Genomic DNA, 25970 nt, shown 5'->3' on the forward strand with positions numbered 1-25970 from the left:
TGCCAGGGGAAATGCAGAGCTTTGCTGGTTGCTCCTTCATCCCTCACACCCCTTCCAACCCCCACAATTCCTGGTTTCCCGGGTGCCAGGCTCCCAGGCACCCTTCTCAGCCCACACAGGCCAATGTTTCCAGAATGGTAACATGAGAACCAGAATGTTGAGAGTATCACTACCAGCTAGGGTGGGGGATGGAGAGACAGAGTGGTAATCACATTATAACCTCCTGAGCTCTTAGCTGCACGTAAGATATGACTCAACTACAAACATGTGCCTGCGTCAGTGGACACTTAGTGGTAATAACCCATGAGCATATAGATGTTTGCAGACACAGAGGTATGAGTTTATACACAGACATATACTAATGTACATTAACATCCCTGCATGAATCACATACCACCCAGGTACCTGTCTAGATCCACATGTATTTTCTATGTGACATTGAATGATCCTTATGACACATCTCTTCACATATTTGTGCTATGTGAAGATGTCTTTGGGTCCAATAGCAACTGCAAAATGCTGTCAAGTATGGTGTTGTAGGAAGCTGCTAGTTGGTTCCCGGCTGCTTAGCCCTGAAATAATCACACAGAAACTATATTATTTAAGTCACTGCTTGGCCCATTAGCTCTAGTTTCTTATTTGCTAACTATTACATCTTAATTTAACCCATCTCCATTAATCTGTGCATCACCACAAGGTTGTGGCCTACCGGCAAAGTTTTAGCATGTCTGTCTCCCGCAGCAGCTCCACAGCTTCTCCCTGACTCCTCCTTCTTTCTCCCAGCATTCAGTTTAGTTTTCCCCGCCTACCTCTGTTCCCTGGGCAGGCCCAAGGCAGTTTCTTTATTAACCAAAGGTATTCACAACATACAGAGGGGAATCGCAGATCAGTAAGGAGTGAGCTGCAAACCGCTTTCAAGGATATTAGCATCTGAAAAGCACACAGCTAGTGGTGTGGACCAAGTATGAGGTATGCACACACAGGAAGATGTCTCTATCTATAGACATTTGGACATCCGTGCTCTCTCACAAATGCCTGTCACTGCCACATGTTCACAAAGAAAGGAGTAGAATAAGGGCAGGAGGACCACAGCTGGAGCTCACTGGGGTCAAATCCATATGGAACAGCACCTGGTTCCTTACTTAAAGCACTGGAGATGCTCACAAGAATGACATGAGTATGAGGTAGGTAAATGCACTCCTGCAGGTGGGACACCTAACACAGTAGGCATGGGCTCTAAGCATGGCTCTATCCACAGCAATACAGGCATAACCACACACGTGCCGTTATCTACAGCTGGTATCTTGGTTCCGGGGTGAGGATAATGTCATAACTTTGGACTCTTTTCAGTCGAAAGTAGCTTTGATACACATCTGTGTTGTCTTGATATAATTCATGTTTTCTTCTTTCAGATCCAGCAGGCCAAATTCTATGAAAACATCATGAAAATCCTTAGACCCAAACCAGACTACTTTGCTGTCGGATACTATGGCCAGGGATTCCCCACCTTCCTGAGGGTGGGTTTGCCAGTGACTCAGGCTGGGGTCTGGGAACCTTGGGATCCTAGCTATCTGCTTGTTCTTGGAAGCTCACAGCTCAGGAGCTGAGCTCTGCTCTGTTCAAGGATTACCACTGTCCCCAGTAGAGCCCCAAGTTTGTCTTTAATGCTAGTGACAGGTTTCTTACACCATAAATTGAGCTCCTGGGAGGAGTAGTGAGGACCGCATTTCAGGAATGAGGTGTTCAAGGGAAGCCCAGGTAGGATCTACTACCAAGGAAAAACGGGGCAGTAGCTCCCATTCTGCTGGGTCATGGGACCCCTTGCTCTCTTAACGTTTTTTGAAGACACACGGTACTTCTTTATTTGCGAACGATTTCTACAAATGAGTACCATATGAAAAAATGAAACCTAAGAGAAATGGAAAATGCCTGGTAACTTGCTTAAAAATAACAACAAACCCATGTGAGGGTCACATGTTAGCATAAATTATAAATGATAGCTACATTTTTCCAACTTAAAAAGTCAGTGAGGAACGTGTGTGATCCCGAGATTCAGGAGACAAGAGGCAGGAGGACAGAGCAACCTGATCTCGACAGAACATTGCAGGCTGTGCTGGGCTGTGTAGAGAGACCCTGTCTCCAGCGAATAAACGAAGATAGCAGAGCAGGCTTCACTTATATCTCGGCACACACCTCTAAAGTCTGGCCTGAGTGCAAAGGGTTCTATTCCATGTGTGGATCTGTTATCATTGCACGGTCCTAAGGCTCAGCAGCAACCTATCAGCATCCTGTTCAGCAGCAGGATCAAACATGAATGAGGAAGATAAATGACACCCTTAGTATCATCACGGAAGCAACTGTGATCCTGTGGCCCCTGAAAGGATCATAGGGACCTGCAGGGTCCCTAGAGCATCACTTCTAACCAGCGTCTCAGTGGCAGGTTTTTGCGGGTAGCGGGTAGGATTTTGTCATCCATGGGATTATTTCTATGTGAATCTGTGCTGTAATTCTGGGTCAAGGAGATGCCAGAAAAATAGCAGATCTGACCTCTGACCTCTGACCTGACCTCGCTTGGTTTACAGTGTAGTCTAGGAACTAAGGCTCTCACCGTCCCCAGTCAACATGGACGCCATGTTGAAACTGCCAAGATGAAACTGCCATGAACAACAGTGTCATGGGCGGGGAGAGGTCTCCTGGGTGAAGCAGGGTAGCTGCCCAGCGCTGTTTGTACACCAGACCCTCCCGAGAACTTGTTAGGAATGTGTACTCCTGGAGCGATTCTCAGAGACTTCAGCAGGTCTAGGATGAGAACTGGGAATCTGAACGTTTAAAGATGCCCAGGTCTCTCTGGCACCCAGATAGTTTAGTGCACATGTAGGTAAGTAATGGGCTTAGGTTTGGACAGATGAACTTAGTTGCCATTAGACGTAACAAAGATGGCACAGCCATGGTCTGGAACAGGTTCTCCTACCTCGTTATCTAGATACATGAACCTTTTAGATGTTGGCTGTGGTGGCTCCCCTGTGTATTGTGGGCTTCTTAGGAGCATCCCTTGCCTCTTCCCTTCACTGCCAGGAGCATCGTCACCCTTAGCTATCGCAACCAAAAGATAGTTACGACAACCAAAAGATGGTTTCAGGAATCGCCAATGTTCCTTAGGTGACCCAACTTACCCATTGACAGCTTCTGTTCTAGAGGAGACTGATGTGGTTCACAGGTAAAGAGAGTACCTGCATAGGTGCAAGGTTAGGAGTCAGGTAACGAAGGGCCTGGATATTGGTCCCTTTCAGCCCCTAGTCCCAGCCTTCATGGGCCATTGAAAGGAATCGAGCAATTTTACAAGCATGTAAATAAAGGGGGTGTGACATGGTCCCAGGAGCTGTTTGTAGAGTGCTCTAAACAAGATCTTTAGCATCCGTGATCTCCCTGCCCTTCAGAGCTAGGCCTGTTAAAGCAGTGGCCCCACCCTGCTAAGTCAGCCCCTGCTTTCACTGATGAGAAGCTGAAAGGAGAAAGATATACCCAACGCTGTCCCTTTCCACCAGGCCCAGGCTTGTTTTGAAAGCCTCTCAGCTTGGCTTGAGTAATATGTCTTGCACACCCAGGCCCTGACAGATGTGTCCCCTCTCTGCAGAACAAAGTGTTCATCTACAGAGGGAAAGAGTATGAACGAAGAGAGGACTTCCAGATGCAGCTTTTGAGCCAGTTCCCCAATGCAGAGAAGATGAACACAACCTCTGCCCCAGGAGATGATGTGAAGAACGCCCCAGGCCAGTGTATCCTTGGAGGATGTCCCAGCCAGAGGGCTGGCCATAGCTTTAATTGAAAGCTATCTCAGAGTTCAGAGCTGACACCAGAATCACTGGCTGCTGTTGGGTCTTCAGAGGGGATCCAGAGGTTCACTTCAATACAGCTGCTCTTCTGTAGCCTTGGGGTCTGCATGCATGGATTCAGCTAACTGCAGCCTGGACGGTTTGGAGGCAGAAAAGTGAGGTCATTATTCTGTATTCAGTATGGCAACTACCTATTCAGAATTTACCTTCTTAGACATCGTGGTCATTTTGAGATTGCTTAATGTGTATTGGAAGACATGTCAATGTAATACATATTTTATATAAGTGACATCTCAGGGCTCACAGAAGGGTGCATCCAAAACATAACACCCATGGGTGAACTCAATTCTTCCCTCATTCCTTTGTTCTCATCACGAAAATCCTCTTATGCCTTTGCTCTCTATTGGCTTTGTGCAGGGTTTTACACCCAACAGAGTCTGCCTTCAGGAATAATGATACAGTGCTGTAAGAGATAGAGACAATTAATTGCACTATTAGCTATTTATTATAAAACTATGACCCATGTCAAGAGGAAGGCACGCAGGGTGCTTGTGGCTAAGAGTTCAGGGTTTCATTGATGACCTAAATTTGTATAAGCACCCAAATCTTAGTGTTAGCTGGGGAGATAGCCCAGACAAGGAGGGGGGTGCTGTGTGTAGATGCCTTTCCCAAGGACTAAAAAGACTTTACTGCCAGTAGGATATAAACAACCCCCATCTCAAGCCAGGGTTCAAAGCTGCCCCTGACTCCCAGATCATTCTCACTCCCAGATCCACCCTCTAGTTTTTGATCTCTCTGCTACTCCCTTCTGTTTCTTAAACAGGACTGTTTGTCCTTCCCCTACTTCTGTTCCCTCTGTTTAGAATGCTGTTCCCTCAGCTCCCGGCTCGACTGGTTTTCATTCACCTAATTTGGTATGTCACCTCCAGGAAGAGTCTTCCCTTGGCATCTTATCTAACCGGGCCTTTTCCAGGCTCACATGGCCCTGTGACCTCAAACCATTATTGTTTGATTTTGTCCTTGCTTTCATTTGTCCCTCATTTGCTGTTTTGTTTGATTTTGAAAGACACATGCACACAAAGGGGATGTCAGGTCCCTGAGAAAAGACCTCTGTGTTGTCTGTCGTCCACACCACCCCTCTCCCACAGTTCCTGGCACAAAGCCCACTCTGGGAAAGCATTCATTGCTTAACAGAAACAAAAGGCAAGGAGATAGAAATAAAAAGGAGGGAAGGATGCAGGTGAAGGAGGAATAAAGGAGCAGAGGGGACTGGCTTACCTGGAATACAGAGAGCATCATGAAGAGATAGGAATTGAAGCTTCGGGGGGGGGGGGGGGCACTGTGACATAGCCGAGCAGCCATGGAGAAAGCCTGGCGTCTACAGAGACTATGTGCTGTCACTAGCAGGAGGTAGGATTGTGGAGGCAGGGGTCACAACTGCCAGGATAAGGCCGGCCCTGAAGCCCGGAAGCCCATTACCTCAGTTTAGGCCCCGGCTGCACACCCTTTAGCACAGATAAAGTTACAGGTTTTAAAGTGGGGTATCAGGCTGCATGGCTGATCTGCCCAGTCTACTGAAAACCTTAATCCAGATATTTTCCCTTGGGTGATAAATATTCATCGGTGACCTTTTCATTATGCTCGCCTGCCCTTCTTGCCTGCCCTCCACAGCCATTTACAGGAGACGTGCAACTGGTGGCTGCTGGCTGGCACCACAAACCAGTTTGGTTACACCTGAGTGAGTCCTGGATTATCACTAAGGCCCCAGTCGTGGGCATCCAGGTACTGAACAGCTGTATGACCTTTTGATGTGGCACAGAGGAGAGGGCATGTGTCCCCAATCATGGCCTCATATTTAGGGCCCTAGGGCCTGGTTCAGTACCAGGAACAAGGTGGTAAACCAGAGAGAAAGTGCTGGTGTTTGCTAGATCTCTTCAGGAGACTGAATACTTCATGAGCATTGTTTCCTTAAACCCCATAAAGTGCTCTAAAATGGTATTAAATTTCCATATTTCAGTGAGTGGAATATAATGAGGCTGAGATAAAATCTGTGCACTATTACACTGTCATTTCTTTTGTTTCGTTGGTTTTTATTTGTTGTTTGTTTGTTTTGTTCTGTTCTGTTTTAGTTTGGTTTGTTTTGCTTTCATTTGTTTTTTGGAGACAGGGTTTCTCTGTACAGCCCTGGCTGTCCTGGAACTACCTCTTGTAGACCAGGCTTGCCTTGAACTCAAAGAAATCCGCCTGCCTCTGCCTCCTCAGTGCTGTGATTAAAGGCGTGCGCCACCGCCACCTGGCCACCATTTGTTTTTTAAAGACTGGGATCAGAATACTATTAACCTGTGTAGCGGTATTTTGTCTGTGCTTTAACAAATAAAATTTGAAGATCAGAATGCAGAGCTAGCCACACTAGTTAGCCATAGAAGCCAGGCAGTGATGGCACTCACCTTTCTTTAATCCCAGCACTCAGGAGACAGAGGCAGATGGATCTCTGTAAATTTAAGGTCACCCTGGGCTGCACAAGATTGAACCAGTCTAAAAGACAAACAGAGCCAAGGGGTGGTGGCTCACACCTTTAATCCCAGTACTAGCAAAGTAGAGGCAGGAAGGGATGTGGCTGGGCAGAGAGAGGAATAGGACGGGAGGAGACAGGAGCTCAGGATTCAGTCTGAGGTTTCATAGAGACAGGGTCTTGCCCCCTCCAGTCTGAGGGTTCAGTAGAGGTAAAAAGTCTCTCAAGTGGCTGGCTCCTTTACTTCTCTGACCTTTCAGCATTTATCCCGATATCTGATTCCAGGTTTTTATTATTAAGACCAATTAGAACGAGTGCAGTAAACTGTTTTCCCATAAACAACATTTTTGGCTTCTTCCCCCCTTTGCTGCATCATAAGCCTTGGAGATGAGTCTATTGTTCTCTGTATTTTATTACAGGGGAAATGAGTCTCAGGAAGCAAATGACTCACAGGAAGCTGAGGTGAGAAAGCAGTGGAGCTGGGATTTGAACTCAGGCCTGCTGCTTGCTGTAACCTTGAAGAGTTAATATTGTCTTATTGCATTCTGGTGTTAAAGATCAACAGCAGTTTGGAGAAGCAGCAGGTCGTGTCTTCTCTAGGGTGTTCAGATAGTGGAAGGCACTTAGAAGAAAAGGTCAAGCAGAAGTCTACTGATGAAACCAATCCGTGCACCAGGCATGGAGAGTCTCGCTAAATAGTTTGAGGGTGCCAGTGTCATAGGCTTCCCAAAAACAGGTTTGGAGTTTCCTTTTGGATGAGCGCCAGCAGCTCAGATCAATATACACGGCCTAGAATTGTCTCTAACAGAAGTGTTGGCAAACCTTTCTGTAAAGGTTAGTCTTGAGAGCTTTGTGCCCCCGTAACAACTCCTTAGCTGCTGTCCCAATGTGTGAGCAATCACCGATCACATGTAGCTAGTGAGCAAGGCCATGTCCCCACAAAGGTTTATATGCAGGCCCTGACATATTGAATTGTGTATCATTTTCACATGTCACAGCTATTTGAAAATAGACCATTTGTGTTGTTATGCTTGGCTGGGAAACAGGCAATTAGATGGCTCGGGCACACCACAGTCTGCCAGCCCTGCCCTCAGCTCAGAGACTCACTCCAGAGGGAGTGATCTCCCAACTCAAGCTGTCTGATGAATTTTGGGGTTCTCCTGAAGTTTGCAGGTACGTTTCCGGTGAGACCGGTGCAATGTGTTGTATTGTTTTCCCTTTGGGGGATCCTCATTCCATATGGACATACTTTTCAGGGTGATACCCTTCAAACCTCAATGTGCTAGCACAGAGAACTCACCAAAGAGAGGCATGGAGTCAAAGGGCAGGGGAGCCATGGAGGAAAATGACCCTGGATGGGCAGTTTGTCCTCGTGGATGGAGACATTCACTTTCTACCATAGAGTAGCTTCAAAAGCCAGCAAGATGCCAGGCTGAGGGGAGACTTTTGAAGCTGTGGTGGTCTTTGGGTAGAAGAGAGGGGGAAATAACTTGAATGCCTAAGGAGAGAAATGGGGGAAGAAGAAATGTAATATAGAGAAAGGTCAATGCTAGAACCAGTGACTGTTGGCTTTTTTCCACTTAGCTTGTCTGTCATATGACCAGCTTAACATGATATGACCAGCTTAACATGAGATGACCAGCTTAACATGAGTAAAGATGGGGCTAGAATAGGAGAGGTAAAGAGCCAGCCAATACGCCTGGCCAGCCTGCATCCAGCTGTTCCTTATTTCCTGCTATAGGTTGTCTCTTTGGGGCTGTCAAGAGTTGGAGGACAAAATGATATGCTTGCATGTTCTAGATCGGAATGTCCTTAGATTTTATCGTGCATGTGTATGACATCAGGAGCTTTGAAAATGCAAAGCCTGACTCAGAAGTACTCAGGGAACAATGGGAGTTCCACCACATCTAACGAGGTCTCAGATGAAGACGTTTTTAGCAAGATAATTTAGAGGATAGACTGGTCTTATTCTCATGAGCACACAGCTCCCCCAGATTATCCAGGGAGTTAGAATTCTGGCATTAATGCCCCCAATATAGTTTGTGTCCTTGCTTTCTGTGACCACAATGATGGATCTAAAATAGATTACATCTAAAGAATTCTTAAGTTAAGAACCCTAACTTATGTCCCCACAGGCCAGAAGAGGTCTCATTACAGATGGTTGTGAGCCACCATGTGGTTGCTGGGAATTGAACTCAGGACCTCTGGAAGAGCAGCCTGTGCTCTTAACCTCTGAGCCACGCCAGATGGTAGTGGTGCACACCTTTAATCCCAGCACTGGAGAGGCAGAGGCAAGCAGAGGCAAGTTCAAGGCCAACCTGGTCTACAAGAGTTAGTTCCAGGACAGGTTCTATAGCTACAGCAAAACCCTGTCTAGAAAAACCAAAAAACAAAAGAAAGAAAGAAAGAAAGAAAGAAAGAAAGAAAGAAAGAAAGAAAGAAAGAAAGAAAGAAGGAATCCTAAATATAAACCCTTGCTCTTTTCTTAAAAGCTGTGTAGGCTTCAACAAGTTGCCTGGCTTCTCTGAGCCAACAGGCACCACTGAGGTTAACAATGACAGCTAGTAGAATTGGAAAGATCAAAGGATACCATGGGAAGCATTGCTCTGTAATTGATAGTGAGCCATCCATTCATTAGAGGGTATTATTGTCAATGACAGTATTGCAATGGTAATGGTGATTAAGCATGGCTAAGTGATTCTGGTAGCTAGAGCTGAGCCCTGGGATAGTGTTGCAAGGTGGTTGTCAGCTCTGATATAAAGACCATAGTGAGTGCTCACTGGTTATTAGGACCTTTCTAGAAGCCAGCAACTTGACCATTGAATAAAAGCACGGTCCTAGAAGGACCAGCATGGATGCTCTTAGCTGGCTCTTGATACATTTGAAATTCTCCTGTGGCCAACAAACATGTTTCAAATCCTTAACTCTGATGCCATCAGATATTCAGTGCTTCACTGTGCAGCCTGTCCTGGATGAACATCCCAGGTTCAAGAACAAACCAGTGCCTGACCAGATCATAAAGTAAGACCCACATCCCACTGAGCGAGGAATGGACAGATCTCCAAGAGGCAGAGCTGGTGGCAGGACAGGACCCAGCACCCTTCTCAGCCAGTCTATCCCTACTTTGCCTTCTGGGAAAAGAATTGCCCCCAGTTGCCTGGGCTATGTCTGTAATAAGGCTAAAGCCAGAGATGAAAGGGAGGGATGGGTGTGAAGGGCTGAGACTTGTTTTGTGTGGCATCAAACTGAACTGATGTTGGAGCCTGCTGCTCGGGCTGATCCTAGAAGGGACCCAAGAAAGTAAACAGTGTGGGTTGGCCGCTGGCAGACTGGTAGAGGGGATGGAACAAAGTGGCCTTGGGGATGCTGGATACATTCTCCCAAAGGCACGTCTTTTTAGTCTTTGGCAAGCGAGTGGGTTGATGACGGATATGTTCATCAGTGATAAAGTTAAAGTAAGCGCATGCAGGCAGGTGTCCATCTGCCTCATATCAGACTGCATGGTCACTGAGGAGGCCATGAGGTGGGGGTCTGTGGGGTCCTCGGCTACACTGCTCCCTACGCTCTGTTCTTCCCTCTGGGTAGACTATCCAGCAGCAAGAGCTCCCTAGGCAGGCAGAGCTCCTCCAGGAGCCTCATGCTGACATCACAGCAAACAGGTGTCACGCAGATAAGATGGCAGCCTCTCTCCCACCTTGGTCAGGCACTTGTGTACAGGGGCTCCTCTGTAGCTAGCACAGTGCCCTGTTTTCAATGACAATTGATCTTCCCCCACATATTAAAAAAAAGGTGAAAGGGGATGTCTGAGGATCCTAAAGAAATCCTTGGAGGTCACTCCTGGGATGTTTAGCTTGGTCCTTAAATGACACGGGTCACTGTTGGTGCATTAATGCCCAAATTGCGTTCCCAGGGTATAAGGCCAGTCTGTCTTCTAGATCACCTTGCAACCCTGTGCAAATCCTTTTTTTATGGAGTCCCAACACAGACCTTGAAATGCCACCACTAGGACTCTGCCAGATCCAGTGTTTAAGGTGTCAGTTGCTGGGCACAGCTTCCAGAAACTTCTGCTCTTTCCTGTCTTTCAGCTTTTACAAGTCCAACTATGTGCAGAAGTTCCACTACTCCAGGCCTGTGCGCAGGGGCACTGTAGACCCAGAAAATGAATTTGCTGTGAGTATCTCCCCTCCTCCGCCATCGTCAGCAACCAGAACTCACCTGCCAACCACACAGGTGCTAGGGAACCCGTTCCAGAGTCGAGGACCATGGCACGGACATCACAGATAGGACGACATTTCTGTTGGGACTTCTCATTGTTTGAGTTTTTCTCCTTCCAAGATGTAATGGGGATTCCTGTCTGATGACCTTGACAGTCAAGGGCATTTGCACATTTCCAGGAGGCTGGGAGTGTGAGTGAAGCAAGCCCTCCAGTACACACTGAAAAGCCTCAGCATTTACTGAGTGCATGTTGTCACTGTCCTGAGTGCCGCTCACCTTTGTTCTTATTTCCCAGCGGGGAACTATCATCTCCCTCAAGGTCAAAGCTGGAATGGGGAGGTGACTCCAAGTTCCCCTCAGCTCTCAGACTGTGATTCTTAATATTTTTAGAAATTAGCATTTTGGGGGGGGATTTCATGAACACTATAGACTCTTCCTCTAGACCACACAAATGGACACATTCAAAATTGACTAAGAATCCAGACTGTTAGTAAAAGTAGGTAGAATTAATTTGGCCTGAGTCCAGAGAGATTAAACACCTGTTAAGGATTCCTCAGGGAGAGGCGTCACTGTGTATCTGGGAATTGCAACTTTTCTTCTCTGCATGGGAGGCCAGCAGGCCCAGGAATAGCAGATTTCATAGCCCATTGCTTTTCTTCCCCCAGTCTATGTGGATCGAGAGGACTTCCTTCCTGACCGCGTACAAGCTCCCGGGCATACTGCGCTGGTTTGAGGTGGTTCACATGTCTCAGGTGAGTTTAAAGAAGTCAGTGCCATACTGCTCCTCCGCTGATAGTCAGGGCAGTGAGCCTCAAGGCTTTGACTTTATAAAGGAGACAGTTTGAAGGTTCTGAAGGAATCTCAGAGTAGGCAGTGCCAAGGGCATCTGCTACCAGAGGTTTTTGTTTTGTTTCATGTTTTAATTACTAGGTAACTTTTTGTCCCTAGTTGTAGTAGGGAGCAGAAGGCTGTGTTCCTGCCCAGCTCCTGGCCGCCTGGCTAGCTTATGCCCCAAAATAACAACACACAAACTGTATTCATTTAAACACTGCCTGGCCCATTAGTTTCAGCCTTTTATTAGCTAATTCTCACATCTTGCTTTAACCCATATTTATTAATGTGTGTAGCACCACAAGGTAGTGGCTTACCCGGAAAGGTTCAGCATGTCTGACCTGGCGGCTGGCTCCATGGCCTCTGTCTCAGAGGGGAGAGACATGGCGACTGCCTAAAGTATCTGCCTCACTCCCAGCATCCTGTTCTGTCTATTCCACCTACCTATGTTCTGACCTATCAGGCCAAGCAGTTTCTTTATTAATTAACCAATGAAATCATCAGATAGAAGACACACCCACATCACCTAGTAAATAAAAGGCTCTCTAGATACTAGTAATGAAATCAGGAGACAAGGAATATCTTTGTAATGGGGAATGTGGGGAGGGGAATGTGGGGAAGGGAACGAGGAGAAGCAGGCTCTGGAAGACCATCTGTCCAGTTATCCCTCCAAAATTCTCCACCCAGACCCAGGACTACAGTATGACATTCTGCAGCACCCCCAAAGCAAGCCATTTCCTATTTGGATAGATAAAGACTGGAAGAGGAAACACCGGAGAGCCAGAGGTGGCTGGAATTCAGAAGTCTGAGTTCCCTTGTATAGATAGTAGTTATGTATTTTGTTATATTTATTTATTCCATTTTTGTGTGTATACATGCCAGTGTGTGTGTGTGTGTGCGCGCGCACGCATACCAAAGGACTACTTTCAGGAATTTATCCTTTCTTTCTACTGTGTGTGTTCCTGGGATTGAACTCAGAGTCAGGCTTGGTTGAAGGTTTCTCTGCCTTCGGAACCATCCCCAGTGCTCCAGCACAGGTGTTTGGCTTCCAGTGCATCTTAGAGTCTCCATGCCCTCTGTTAGCTAAGGACCATGCAGTTCCCCAGAGCCTCAGGACAGGCTAACATGGTGTGAGAACCCTTATAGGATGAAATGTGTTTGTGATATCTTAATTTTTTTTATTCATTCAAAATCAATTTCATGGATGCCTAGCGCATGTCAAACACTGTTCTGAGACCTGAAGATTCCATGGTACAGCTTCCATTTTGGTGGGGAGAAAGACGGGAAAAGTCAAAGTAGACACAGTGTGTCAGCTGGTGATCATCATGAGGGAGGGCTGAAAGGAGGAGGGCAACCATTTCAGATAGCAGAGTCAGAGGGAGCCTCCTTGCCAAATGGTTTTCAACAAAGGCCCTGGGACAGAGATGACTAGTCCACGAGATATTGAAGAGATTCTTCCTCCTTCCTTCCTTCCCTCCTCCTCCTCTTTTCTTCCTTTTTCTCTCTTTTCCTCCTCCTCCTCTCTCTCTCTCTCTCTCTCCTCTCTTTTCTTCCCTGTTGGTGGTAGTAGAGGGGGTTGGTTATTTTCCTTTTTTTTCTTTTTTTGTTTTGTTGGTTTTTTTTTTTTTTGAAACAGGGTTTCTCTGTGTAGCCCTGTATGTCCTGGAACTTGCTTTGCCAACCAAACTTCCCTTAAACTCAGAGATTCTCCTGCCTCTGCCATCCATGTGCTGGGATTAAAGGCGTGCACCACCATGCCCGGATGAAGAGATGGGCTTTTTGATCGAGTATGCGCTGGCATAGAGGTTCTGGGGCCAGATCATGTCCAAATCAGAGAAGTCAAGGGGTGAGCAATAGTAATAAGATCCCAGGTCATATAGGATCTTAGGGACACCTTGGCTCCTCTGCAAGTGACACAGAGGACTGTACAGAGGAGGGACGTGGTCTGACTGGGGTTTTCAAACTACTGTTTTGTCAGCATTACGATCACATGACTCTGACCTTCAACGCCCTCTTAGTAAGTCTGTAGACCAATAGGCCTGTAGGCTCCATTGCACAGCCATGGCCCAGGTCTTGGAAAAATGGAAGGATAATGATGTCAGCCAGAAATATTTATCGAACATGCGCTAGGCTGTCCACTACCATGATCTCATTTAAACATCTAAAAACCTCTGGAATAGATATTTTCCCCACTTACAGATGGAGGCACTGAGGCGCAGAGTAAGTTCTTAAATTGCCAGGGTTAGTAGAAAAGGTCAAGTTTGGCTTCAACCTCTTGTAATATCCTCTGGGTTAGGATTAGCACTCTGTCTCAGGGTGTCCCATCCATCCTAGTGAGCAGGTTCCTTGAAAGGAATCAAATGCTGTGCTCTTGGTTCAGGGGCACTTAATATGTGGCAAGTTTCAACAAATGTCCCCCAGCACTGTGCCAAAGGCTTTACTGCCTTATCCTACCTAATATCACAATATCCAGGTCCCACACTCACAGAGCCACTGACTGCAAACTGAAAGTATTTAGGGGGAAACTGCATCTGAACAGAAGATATAAGGATTTTTTTTTTTTGTCTTTTACCAAAACAATGAGCAAAAATAACCGTTTGCATGGCATTTGCCTTGAATTCGATTATAAGTAGTCTAGAGGGGATTGAAGGTCTATGGGAGGATTGTGTGGATGATGTAAAAGGATTGGGCCATGCTGTAGAAGAGACTTGTACATTGTGGATTTTGGTATTTGCAGAAGGTCCCAGAGCCAAATCACCATGGATACCGTAAGATGACTGGACCATTACTAGCCCTGTTATTGAGGGAAGGGAACTTTCCAGCCTTCCAAAGCCTCTGCCCAATAGCCCTGACTGAGACTATCACGCGGTTGGCTCCACAAGGCGCCTCTTCTCCAGTCATGTCTGCTGGACTGTAGTAAACCGACGGGGCCCTCCTGTGTCCCTTACTGTCCCTTTCCTCCTCAGAGGTCTTAACACTTCCTAATAGACTACACAACTTGCTTGTTTCAGTGTTGATTGGCCAAATATTAAATACAACGTTGGACTGTAGATTCCACTGCAATATAATTTCCAGCAAGGCAGATGCTTTGTCTGCTATTCTCTCCCTGAAGTACTCCAAGTGCCAAGAGCAGCTTCAGGCCCACAATTCTTCTCAAGAATATTCAAGTAAATCAAATAAGTAATCACAATATACCCATTGTGTCTAAATAGTTACCTTACATTTTCACTTCCGAATTCTGAAATTAGGGGAAAAGCACACAACGCTATTTTACTTCCCTCTTCCATGTTGTTAGCTTCTGTGATGGTTAATTTTGATTGTGAATTTGAGTCGCCTAGGAGACTGGTAAGGTACTCCTCTGAGTGTGTCTATGACACTGTTTCCAGAGAGAATTAACTAATGCTGAATGTGAGTGGAACCACCCCACAGTTTGGAGACCAAGATAGAATAAGCGGGCAGGGAGAGGGACCCAGTTCAGCATCAGCATTCTGTCTCTCTGCTTCTTGTTTGTTATGTGTAAGCTGTTCCATCACATCTTCCCCTCCGTGACGGACTGGGTCTTCTGAAACTGAGAGCCAGAGTAAGTCATCCCATACTTTGTTTCATGTGTGTGAGTGCGTGTGTGCATGCATTCAGAGGAATGCAAACAAAACTAGCACATCTTCTGGTGAGAGGTTTTGGGGAAAACATCTCTAAGGATTATCATAGTGGATGTCCTTACTGACCTCCTTTATCAAGCTTCAGGATGTCTCAGACACAGAGCTGCCGTGCCTCGCTAAATGACTGCGCTACTATGCATTTGTTTTCATTATATGAACGTGCCTCTTAGTCCCCGCTCTTTCCCTCACGTGGTGCCAGCCCCAAGCGTCTAAAAGAGTGTTTTAGGATGGGCTTTCAGGAAAAGCCTCACCTATTTGTTGAGGACTTTATCTTGTTCTCAGCCCTAACCTAGAAGCATGACAATTCAGCTAGGCCATAAACGGCAGTGTATTATTAGAGGGGTAGTATGCATCTCTTCATCCTCAGTTTACAAAATAAGAGCTGCAAAATACGGAATGTCAGAGCTGCAATGGATGCCAAAAGCCATTGGATCCCAGAGCTATAAACTCAAATATCTTTCAAGTCCTGTAAGAGGAAGGAAATAAAATGTCACATTAGGCTACTAGTGCCTGGAAGATACAGAAGCAAATGCAAGCAGCCAGCCACCCCGCTACTGAGTTAAGATTGGGGGGATTCTAAGCCATTGCTTGCTGAGCAACAGACCTCTCTACAGGCCAGCACAGCCTGCTATTCTCTAGATACGTTCTTGATTCCTGCTATTCTCCAGGTACTTTCTTGATTCCTGTCCAGTGCACTATCTTGCATAGGAGGAAACTGAGGCCAGTGGTGAACTTGAACTGTCAAATTGATGGTTGTCATTGATGCTTGCCCCATGCAGCTCATGGGACTCCTGGGGACTCAAGCTGATGATATAGCTGGGAGGTGCTAGAGCAGCTGGGAAGGCTGCTGGTTTGCTGGGAATGGAAGTTACTTCCCCTTCCCACTCACGTGCATGCTTGTTCCCATGCATTTTGCCTTAGGAACTCACGTTTCCTTCACAGCAAGTTGGAAACCAGTTATTTTGCCTGCTCTGCCCATAGAAACTGAGGCTCAGCTCAGCAAAGATGCCAGAGAGCTGAGGGCCTAATGAAGTCCCAAAAGGAAGCTGATGGCAGGTTTGATAACATTGTCTGATGCACTTGTCATAGATGCCAGCCTTTGCCACCAAGAACAGCCCAACTGTGGCTTCTACTGCCATTGGGCATGTGTCTTATGAGTCATTTTCCTGTTGCTGTGATAAAACACCATGGCCAAAAGCAATTTATAGAAGAGTTTATTTTGCTTGTAGGATTCCAGAGGCAAAAGAGTCCATTGTGGCAGGGAGGCATGGTAACAGTTGGCAGACAGGGGAGCAGGAGCAGGAAGCTGAGAGCTCACATCTTCAACCATAAACAGGAAGCAGAGAGAATGAACTGGAAGGGGAGCAAGGCTAGAAATTCTCAAAGCCCACCTCCAGTGTGACATATACTTCCTCCAGAAAGCCCACGCCACCAACCCAAACAACACAGCCAACTGGGAACCACCTGGTTGCTGGGGGTCGTTCTCATTCTCACCACCACAGAGCATCACCAAACCTGTCCTTGAGAGCATGCGTGGAGGTGAGGCGACTGTGAACAAAACCATCTCTGTCCCTGGTTGTGACAGATGGTTGTGGTGGTTTTGCTTTTGATTTCATTTATCAACAGCTGACACCCAGGCCTCCCTCCAAATGCAGCACCCCAAGTTCCACTCAGAGCTGTGTGTGTGCACTGCTCAAATGCCCATCTGTGGAGAGCCAAAGCTCTTGGGCTCCATCCCTATTTCTGATGCCTGTAGTGAGAATTCAGATCTGGTAATCCAGAAATAGTCTCAAAAGTGTGTAGGCAAGCCAGTCAACATGCCAACACGCCTTACCATTTCTAGTGACTTGCCTCAAAGCGTGGGTATCCCAGACACCCCAAGCTGTTGTTGGCATCCAGGTGAAGCTGCGCTCCTCAGCTAAGGGGTAGCTTTTCCTTAGAAGTCCTTCTGGACCTCAGCCTTGTAGATCTCCTGAGTTGATTTGTATGTAGCACGCAAACAGAAACATGGATCTCAGTTCTAGGCAATAGGCTAAGCCATATTCCCCTCCAGTTCATATCCTATGTACTTATATGTGTGCATGTGAGTCAATGGGCCTGTATGAATGCAGATGTGGGCACTATAATTTTTTTTTTTTTTGGTTCTTCGAGACAGGGTTTCCCTGTAGTTTCTAGAGCCTGTCCTGGAGCTAGCTCTTGTAGACCAGGCTGGCCTCGAACTCAGAGATCCGCCTGCCTCTGCCTCCTGAGTGCTGGGATTAAAGGCGTGCGCCACCACCGCCCGGCCACTATAACTTGAATATAGATGGTATCCCCTAAATAGTGCTATTAGTAGGTACTGTGAACCTGTAAAAGGCCCCACCTTGGGGAAGTTCTTAAGTATTATGTGACAGTCAGCACTGACACCCTCCCATCACTGCCGTTTAGTGCCTTTACCTGAGGCCCAACCAAGGCAACTTCCTGACCTTAATGAGCAAAATAAACCCTTTTCTCTTATAGGGAAATTGCCACGTGTATTTAGTTATAGTATCAGGGTGCTGACTAGTACTGTGGGTGTTGGCATTAGAAAGATAGTGGTAGCAACAGAGAATCTGGTCCCAAGGGCTTCTCAGTACAGATGCTTCCATCTCTGTCTTAGTGACTCGTCTATCCCTGTGAAGAGACACCATGACCAAGGTAACTTACATAGAAAATGTTCATTGAGGATCACAGTTTCAGAGTGGCCTTCATGACCACCACGGTGGAAACATGGCAGCAGGCAGGCATGATGACGAAGCGGTAGCTAAGAGCTTACATCCTGACCTTCAAGTTGGAGGAAGAGAAAAAGAGCTAACGGGGAATACTGTTGACTTCTGAAACTCCAAATCCCACCCCAGTGGCACACCTCTTCCAAGGTCACACCTCCTAATCCTGCCCAAACAGTTCCACCAACTGAGGACTTAGTATTCAGACCTATGAGCCTATGGGGACCATTCTTATTCAAACCACCACGCGCTCAGAGTAGTGTTGGAGAAGCTGTGTTAGAACAGGATTTAAAGAGATAACTTACGAGTATGGCTACAGGGGCTAACCTGCTCCTCTCATGCATGCAGTAGGCACACGTTCTAAGAGGAACTTCTGCAGTGTCGGGTGTTGTATTGTCTCAATCAATCTTCACTACATGGCCAACGAGGCAAGCACCACATCACCGCCATGCTAGACACGATAAATGTAGCTCCCTTCCTCCATGAAGTGTCTCAGATTTCTCACGTCTTCCCTCCAGCCCATCCTTTCCCACTGGTGATCTCCCCTTCTCAGAATAACTGTCGTGTCCTACGCTAACACCTGTAGAGTTTGGTTGGGACAACCACACTTTCCCGTCCAGTGTTCCAGCTGTTGCTTCTGCCCGGCAGTAACAGAGTGGAGTTGTTTCAGCTGAGGCCATCTGGCCTGCAAATCCTAAAATATTTACTCCCTGGCCCCGTTGCAGAAATGTTTGCTGACCTCTAGTTTAGTTTTTACACCGGATCATAAGCTTCTGCAAACTGCAGTGTTTGCCTGTTGTCTTTCAATACCACTGTTCATCTTGCTTTCTGAGATGTGTGGGGGAAGAGATTCATTCTACCTTCCCTTTAACCCACGGTCTCAGAACCTGCTGGATGCTCCTAGAGCAAGCTATGCTGATTTCTCTAGCCGGTACCATACACAATAGCTTCCAAATAGTATGTGATGATGGGTCAATGCGAGTTTTACTGGGAGAGAAACCTTCTCTGAGTACCTTCAACCTGTGAAGTCAGAGCAGAGCCTGGCACTTCCTCCCCAGCGAAATCCTTTCCCTCTATACAGAAAGCCAGCCAGCTTGTCCTTGGCCAGCAGACAGCCCTGAGCTGATTCATTACCCTCAGATCCTGCTGCAGCCTGGGGTCTAGGGACAATGTCTGAGTTACCACCCAAGTGAAATCGATACCAATGATGACATTGGCTTCTCATGCCACCCACTAAGGTTCTTCTGCCAATCTTGCTTCTAACAGACTACAATTAGTCCTCTGGAGAATGCCATTGAGACCATGTCCACAGCCAACGAGAAGATCCTGATGATGATAAACCAGTACCAGAGTGATGAGAGCCTTCCCATCAACCCACTCTCTATGCTCCTCAATGGAATCGTGGACCCTGCAGTCATGGGAGGCTTTGCCAAGTATGAGAAGGTGAGGGACCCTGGAGCTTATCCCCCTGTGTCTGTCCTTGCTTGATCCCACATGGACACTCAGCTTGGTTGGACATCAGGTTCCAACCTGACCTCCTGTCTCCTTCCCATCCTGATCCCACACCTAGACACAGAGGAAGCAATTTCCTGAGGGTTTCTAGTCCCCTGGCATCTCTGTTGAAGAAAGATTAATAGGTAACCACAAATCACCAACCATTCCTTTTGGTAAACCCACCTCTTCCATAAAGGATTTGGGAAAGAAAGAAACCCAGAATCTGAACATGCAGAAATCTGGGAGCCCAACTTCATTGGCAGAGGTATAATCTAGGCCTGTAAGTCACAGGAAGCTCCTCACATTTGAGCCCAAAGAAAATGCCATCAGTTAAAATTTGAGTCCTAGTAGCCCCTATTGGATATGCCAGTGTACCAACAGGGAGACATGGCTTAACAGGGAGACATGGCTTAACAGGGAGACATGGCTTTCCCTACCTTGACATAGAACAGAAAGTCCTAAGGCGGCTTCCAGTTCACTTGAATGAGGAATGAGCTCCTTCCTACACAACCTCACTGTGCATTCCCTGTCCTCTACCATTCAGTCACTGGTGCAAAGGCAAAAATGCCACAGTGTGGACCAGTTTAGCCAGTCCTTTTGGCTGCCGTAACACCTCTGTGGTCACACTTGTTCAGCCTTCAGAGGTGCTGCAATGTATCTGCATGGAGTGTGCATACAATGGGGATGGGAACTCTGAAAAGAGGAGAAGGGGGGGGAGGGGAAGGGGATGGAGGAGCCGTGAGGGAGACTGGGAGACAGGCTTGGACATGCACCAGGGGAAATTCCTCGCTCAGCTTTCTTTCACCGGCCATGATCTCCCGGAACCTCAGGATCCCTAGAAGGCTCCCTAACATGGAATCTCTACCCCTCAGAGTTTTGGTTCAGTAGAACCCAGTTGGTACTGGAGAATATGTCAAGTTCCCAGGTCAAAACAGTTTCTGGGGAGCTGCTGCTGATGGTCCTGGCACCCCACGTTGGCACTGTTTCACTGGAGCTTGCACCCCGCTTCCAGTGGGTGCTGATCAGAGTGAGCCTCCAGTAAAGAAAAAGAAAGCATCGTCAGCTATGGCGAGTTCCACACCAATGCCTGGGATCTTGAAACTTGATTCACATCAAGTTTTGTCTCAATACCAGAGAGATGGATCATGTGTCCCACCTGAGAAGCAGGAAATCTTAAGTCCCTACCTCTCCCCCACAGGCCTTCTTCACTGAAGAATACAGCAGAGAGCACCCGGAAGACCAGGACAAGCTGAGCCGCCTCAAGGACCTGATCGCATGGCAGGTAAAGCCTGGGCATGGGAGCATCCACTCAGGCCCTCTCCTTGCCCTGGTTCTCTGGCCCTTGGCTAACTCTGGCTGGCCTGACTCCACATGACCAAAGGGCTCTCCTTCTACTGCTGGATTACACCTAAGCAGGCTCACTAGGACACAGATTTGGAACACCTTACCTTTGGGTATTGCACAGTGCCAGGCAGCAACGGATGCTGTGCCAGAGATTGCTTTCTTTGATGTTAAATCAGGAGGTAGCTTTTCACAGCGGGGCTCAAATGAAACCCCCCTTCCCCCTACACACATCCACCACCAACCCCAGCTTGTGCCAATCAGACAATAGAAGGCTTGCCCCTCCCCCTCCACCACCTTCCTTGTGAGGGTGACCCAGTTTGTCGCAGATAGTGCGCAGATGGATATCAGGTTCTGCAAATAATTGAGGTCTTTGTTGGGCTGGCTCACGGTCAAAGGGTGCACATCTGCCTCGCTCGGCCAGATTTCAGCCTGAGGACTTGTTATTTGTCCACCTCTATGTCCTTTGTCCTGTTGCATTCTTCTCCTTGCCCACTCCCTCCCCTTTCTGGGCATCTGTCTGCAGCTCTTGGAAGCTCTCAGCTTCTCCCCTTTCTGTCATTTGCCTCTCTCTGCTTCCCATGTCCTCGTATCTTCCTCCTCTCTCTGCTTTTTCTTTTTCTCTCCTTTTTCCAAAGAAGGAAGAGCCAGACCCTTCCTGCTCTAGCCCTCTGATCGCCTCCTCAGACACCTGCCTGCCTGAGCTCTGGGCAGATGGTGAGCGGATGGACACAGGAGGGTAAGGTGGGTGAGGAGTGAGCGAGCAGAGCCTGGGGCCAGGAGTAGCCGTCTGCAGGCTGCCCATCCCCTCCTCCTCTTCTCCTTGCCAGTCACCATGCAATGAGGGAGTTTGGTTACTCCAGGGAAATCAGGGACTGAGAAGCACTGGGTGTAGACTCTTCTTAAAATATGTATTCCTAATTCAGGTCCCTCTCTGCCTCCGCCAATTTATGCAAAGTGGGACTTTCAAAATGAAACGCTGAGCGAGCACTGCAGACATACTTTCCCTGAATGCATTAGGTATGTCTGGAATGTTCTCTCCTCTTCCCACTCTGTGCCACCCAGTGCCACCCATGAAAGCTAAATATCCCTCAGGTCTTTCCATCTTCCTGGGACTATCTGTATCCTTTAATATTCAGATAATGGCGAGGCCCTCGCCACCCTGATCTGAGAAGCAGGAAGGCCAGCTGAGTGGGGCCTTTTCCTCGATACCTCTGGGGCATCCAGGGAGGATTACCAGGTTACACAAACTGACTTGGTGGTTGGTGGCTTAGTTTGTGCCCTTGCCAGCACTCTGTCAGGCGCCTCTTCTCATCTGGTTACGTCTCTCCATGCTGGATCCACTGCCTTCAGAGGATGGATCTTAGCCTTGCAGAGCAGTGGCTAAGCCTTCTAAGAACATCCCACCCCAGCCTTGGAGCTATTTAGAAAGGGTTCCAAATAGATGAAAGCAGCCTGCTTTAGATGCCACAGCCTCTAAAATTGTGAGGGACATTCAGGCAGCGCCCCCTAGTGTCCACCTTTCCCATAGCATGCCTGTGGCTCCCAAATCCACAGATTACAGAGGCCCTTTAATACCGGGAAGTGTGTTAGGCTATATCCCTCCTGCTCTGCCCAGGTTTTCTAACTATGGCATGTGCGTTCAATCAGTGCACTCCTGCTGGGCAGGCACACTGCTACTCCCGTTAGTACACTCAGCAAATCTGCTAGCATGTTACCTTCCATCCACTCTCAAAGTCCTTGTTTACTGGATCCCCACTGTGTGCCAGGCGCAGTGCCAGGTAACACAGCAATAGCGAGGGGCGAACTTGAGCCCGTCCATTGGAGCTTAACTCCAGCAACAACACTGTTTTGCAAAGCCACACACTTTGGGATTTTTCTCAGGACTCGAGGACCTTAGACATTAAAAGGAAATGGCCTTAGCTTTACCAAACCAGAGAAAGCTGGAGTTTCCAATGTGCAGCTCGTGCCAGAATTTGTAAATTTCAAGATGTTTTGTTCTTTGTGAAGAAGATTTTATCACATGGGGCAATATCGAAGGTATATTATTCTCTGATACTTTTTGCTGCAAAGCATTACATGCAGGAAAGTGCATATAAAAATATATGGTGGTTTGGTTTATCACCAAGCCTCCATGGGTGTAACCTCTCATCTAGTTGCAATGGGCTTCTTCTGGTACCCCAAGCCCGTCTTATGCAGTCCTGTAGTCAACACCACTCCCCCCTAGACTGCCCACTTTCCTGCTTTTATTAAAAATGGAGCTCTGCTCTCTAAGCACATCTTCCTAGTCCTCACAGTTTGCCCTGGATTCCTGCTGGCCTACATATGACTGGAACCACCATATGCCACTCAGGCTTGTAAAACTTGTCCCTTTTGTGGCACCTCACTACCATTTATCCACGCTGTCTAGGAGTCTATACAGATAGATCACATAATAATACAAATGCATTCATTTTTTCTGCTGGCATAGAATTAGATTGGTTTCAACTTGAGGCTTTTGGCTGTCTCTCTATTGGGTGTGCTTAGACCTGGAAATGCTTGCTCTTATCACAGGAGAAAATATAGCTTTAGAATATACCACTTCATTTCTACCAGCAAAGGTGAATTCAGCAACATCATAGAAATAGAATATACAGTAATGCTATTATGGATTTACCTTCTTTTGCAAAACATAGTATCCTTAAAATCCACCCCTTGCTGCATATATCAGAGGTTTGATTTTTTTTTGCCCCATGTGTTAAGTATGTAGCATACAAACAATATATCATTTATTGATCCATCCTCCTGTTGGTAGATGTGCATACCCTCCACTCTTTCAAGGTACATGTCATAGTGAATTCCTGGTTCATTCAAGTTCAACCCTCCTGAGTATAAGAAACAGTTTCCTAACATGTCCACACCAGCTTCCCTGTCTGCCAGCAGACGTGAGAGTCTGAATCTCTCTCCTCACTTTATACTCACACCAAGGTTACCTTGTAAAAAAAAATGCAACCATATTATGTTGTCCTTTCTGATCACAGTGGAATAAAATTCAAGATCGATAACAAGAATAAACTTCAATATTATATAGATAGATGGAGACCGAATAATAGCACTTTTCGATGAACATTGTATCATTGTGGATGTAAGAAAGGAAATTATAAAAGTCCTCTGAAATGAATGAAATCAGAAACACAATATACCGAAACCCGTGGGATTTAGCAAAAAGTCTGTTGTGAAGGAATGGCATGACCAGATGGGAAAGTGTATATTCCAAAGCTCTCGGTGGAGTGTTCTGTGAATGTCAAGGCTGGCTGATCTGTAGTCTAATCCCATATTTCTTTGCTGGCTTCTTTCAGTTTGGTTGGTCTGTTCATTGGAGAGCACCGAGTCTCTGAGCATCCTCTTTGCTACCTCCTCCCTCTTAACGCCTTGAGATTGATGCTGAGTGGACCAATTTTCTGTCTTGTCAAAATGTAACACTAAAGCTATAAATTCATTCCATTTTAAATCTTACTCTATTATCTTTATGGAAGATCCCTTTGGTAATATTTTTTAAGTAACACCTTAAGCTCTCCATAATCTTTCTTCTGCATTCATTCATCTGTCTTTTTTGTTCCTACTTGTTTTTTATCCTGCCTGTTAGCTTTGGTCCTGTCTCCTGTGAGTGAATTTCCTCCAGGGTCTGCTGACCCCAGCAGATACCTCCTAATTCATAATGAAGCTATGGGAATTATGGAAATCAGTGGGCATGGGAGAAGGCTCTGTCGGCAAGGCGGCATCACAGCTTGGTAACTGACCCACACACCTGTCTGGGACCATTTATAGTCTCCAGAAGTAGATCCTTCAAACTGTTTCACGGGAAGATGATCATAGCTGCTACATGGGGCAATCTGGGAACGGCACAGTGGCCATCTCTCTCACTACCCATGGGCACACGTTCTTTCCATCTACTTGTTTCTAGTCTGGCGGTGGCTGCTCCCCCTGCTATCCTTGGGTCTGGTACAGCCGCCGGAGTCCCAGGTTTCATGATCTGATTGTTTTAGAGGATAAGTTCCTGCTTCCTGGGAGAATGAGAACACATTAGACATAGCTGCCAGGTGAAACAGTGGGCACCTGGGAGAGGGGCTGGCCCCGTGCAGAATTTCAGTGCCTCCCTCAGCTTTCCCAAGGCCTCCTTGATCCCTAGCAGCAGGGTGGCCGCCACTCACCACCGACTCTGCTCTCGGAGGTCAGTTACAGCCTCCAGCCACCTTCCTCCTGCGCATACGCTGGAGCACACGTCTAGCTGACTGCACATCTCACTGCAGAGTGCATTTCTCCCTCCGCCTCCCCTTCTCTCAAGAGAAGGAGCCAGAAACGTCTTTACGTCACCAGGGTGGGGGTGTTTATTGTTCTCCTAGAGAGACTCCATCCTCCATCCTGGCTGTCTAGGTTATTCTACCCCCAGGTCATTCAGCTAACGTTCTCACATTTTCCTCCTAGCAGGGAGTCCAGCAGCTCTGTTCTTCCCCTCCTGGGTCTCTAAAGTTCAGTGTCTCAGTCTTCACGGATAAGACAGCCTGCACTTCCCCTACCCATTTTCCCTCCTCCCTTATCTTCCCAAGATTTGGCAACACTTCTAGAAACACGAGTAGTAAGAGGGTTGTCTGATACCAGGACGCTCATAGCTTTGTTCATCGGCCCTGAGAAGTACAGTTGTGCCTCAGGGTGTGAGGCAGACTGGAGCCCTGCTCCCTTCTCTAGTCCTCCCTGTTGCCAGGCATTCTTACCATGGTTTTCATATTTGTACTGCCAATACTTCTTTTTTTTTTTTCTATTTTTTATTTACTTTTTTTTTCTTATTTAAAAATTTCCATCTCCTTCCCTCCTCCTCCCTCTCCCTCCCCTCCTCCTCCCCCTCCCTTCCCTCCCCTCCTTCTCCCCCTTCCCTCCCCTCCCCTCCACCCATACCTCCCCTCCCTCCCTCTCAAGGCCAAGGAGCCATCAGGGTTCCCCACTCTATGCTAAGACCAAGGTCCTCCCAACTCCCCCCAGGTCCAGGAAGGTGATCGACCAAGCTGAGAAGGCTCCCACAGAGCCCGTCCATGAAGAACAATCAGAGCCCAGCGCCATTGTCCTTTGCTTCTCAGTCAGCCTCCGCTGTTGGCCACAGTCAGAGAGCCGGGTTTGGTCGCATGATCCATCAGTCCCATTCCAACTGGAGTTGGTGATCTCCCATTAGTTCTGTCCCACCGTTTCCATGAGTGAACGCACCCCTCTCGTTCCTGACTTTCTCCCTCATGTTCTCGCTCCTTCTGCTCCTCATCGGGACCTTGGGAGCTCAGTCCAGTGCTCCAATGTGGGGCTCAGTCACCTTCCC

General features: G+C 47.3%; 1 protein-coding gene across 1 annotated transcript in view; it reads left to right on the forward strand.

Moving 5' to 3' along the window:
* Window positions 1–25970, forward strand: part of Dock2 (dedicator of cytokinesis 2) — a 414772-nt gene that overhangs the window by 375536 nt on the left and 13266 nt on the right. Inside the window, exons 40-46 of the mRNA XM_038325610.1 lie at window positions 1413–1517; window positions 3635–3776; window positions 9285–9366; window positions 10431–10515; window positions 11226–11312; window positions 19061–19237; window positions 20487–20570. Coding sequence (XP_038181538.1) covers window positions 1413–1517; window positions 3635–3776; window positions 9285–9366; window positions 10431–10515; window positions 11226–11312; window positions 19061–19237; window positions 20487–20570 — 762 coding nt within the window. The remainder of the gene's footprint in view (window positions 1–1412; window positions 1518–3634; window positions 3777–9284; window positions 9367–10430; window positions 10516–11225; window positions 11313–19060; window positions 19238–20486; window positions 20571–25970) is intronic.

This window comes from Arvicola amphibius, chromosome 4, assembly GCF_903992535.2.
Source record: "Arvicola amphibius chromosome 4, mArvAmp1.2, whole genome shotgun sequence".
Classification (NCBI taxonomy): Eukaryota; Metazoa; Chordata; class Mammalia; order Rodentia; family Cricetidae; genus Arvicola; species Arvicola amphibius.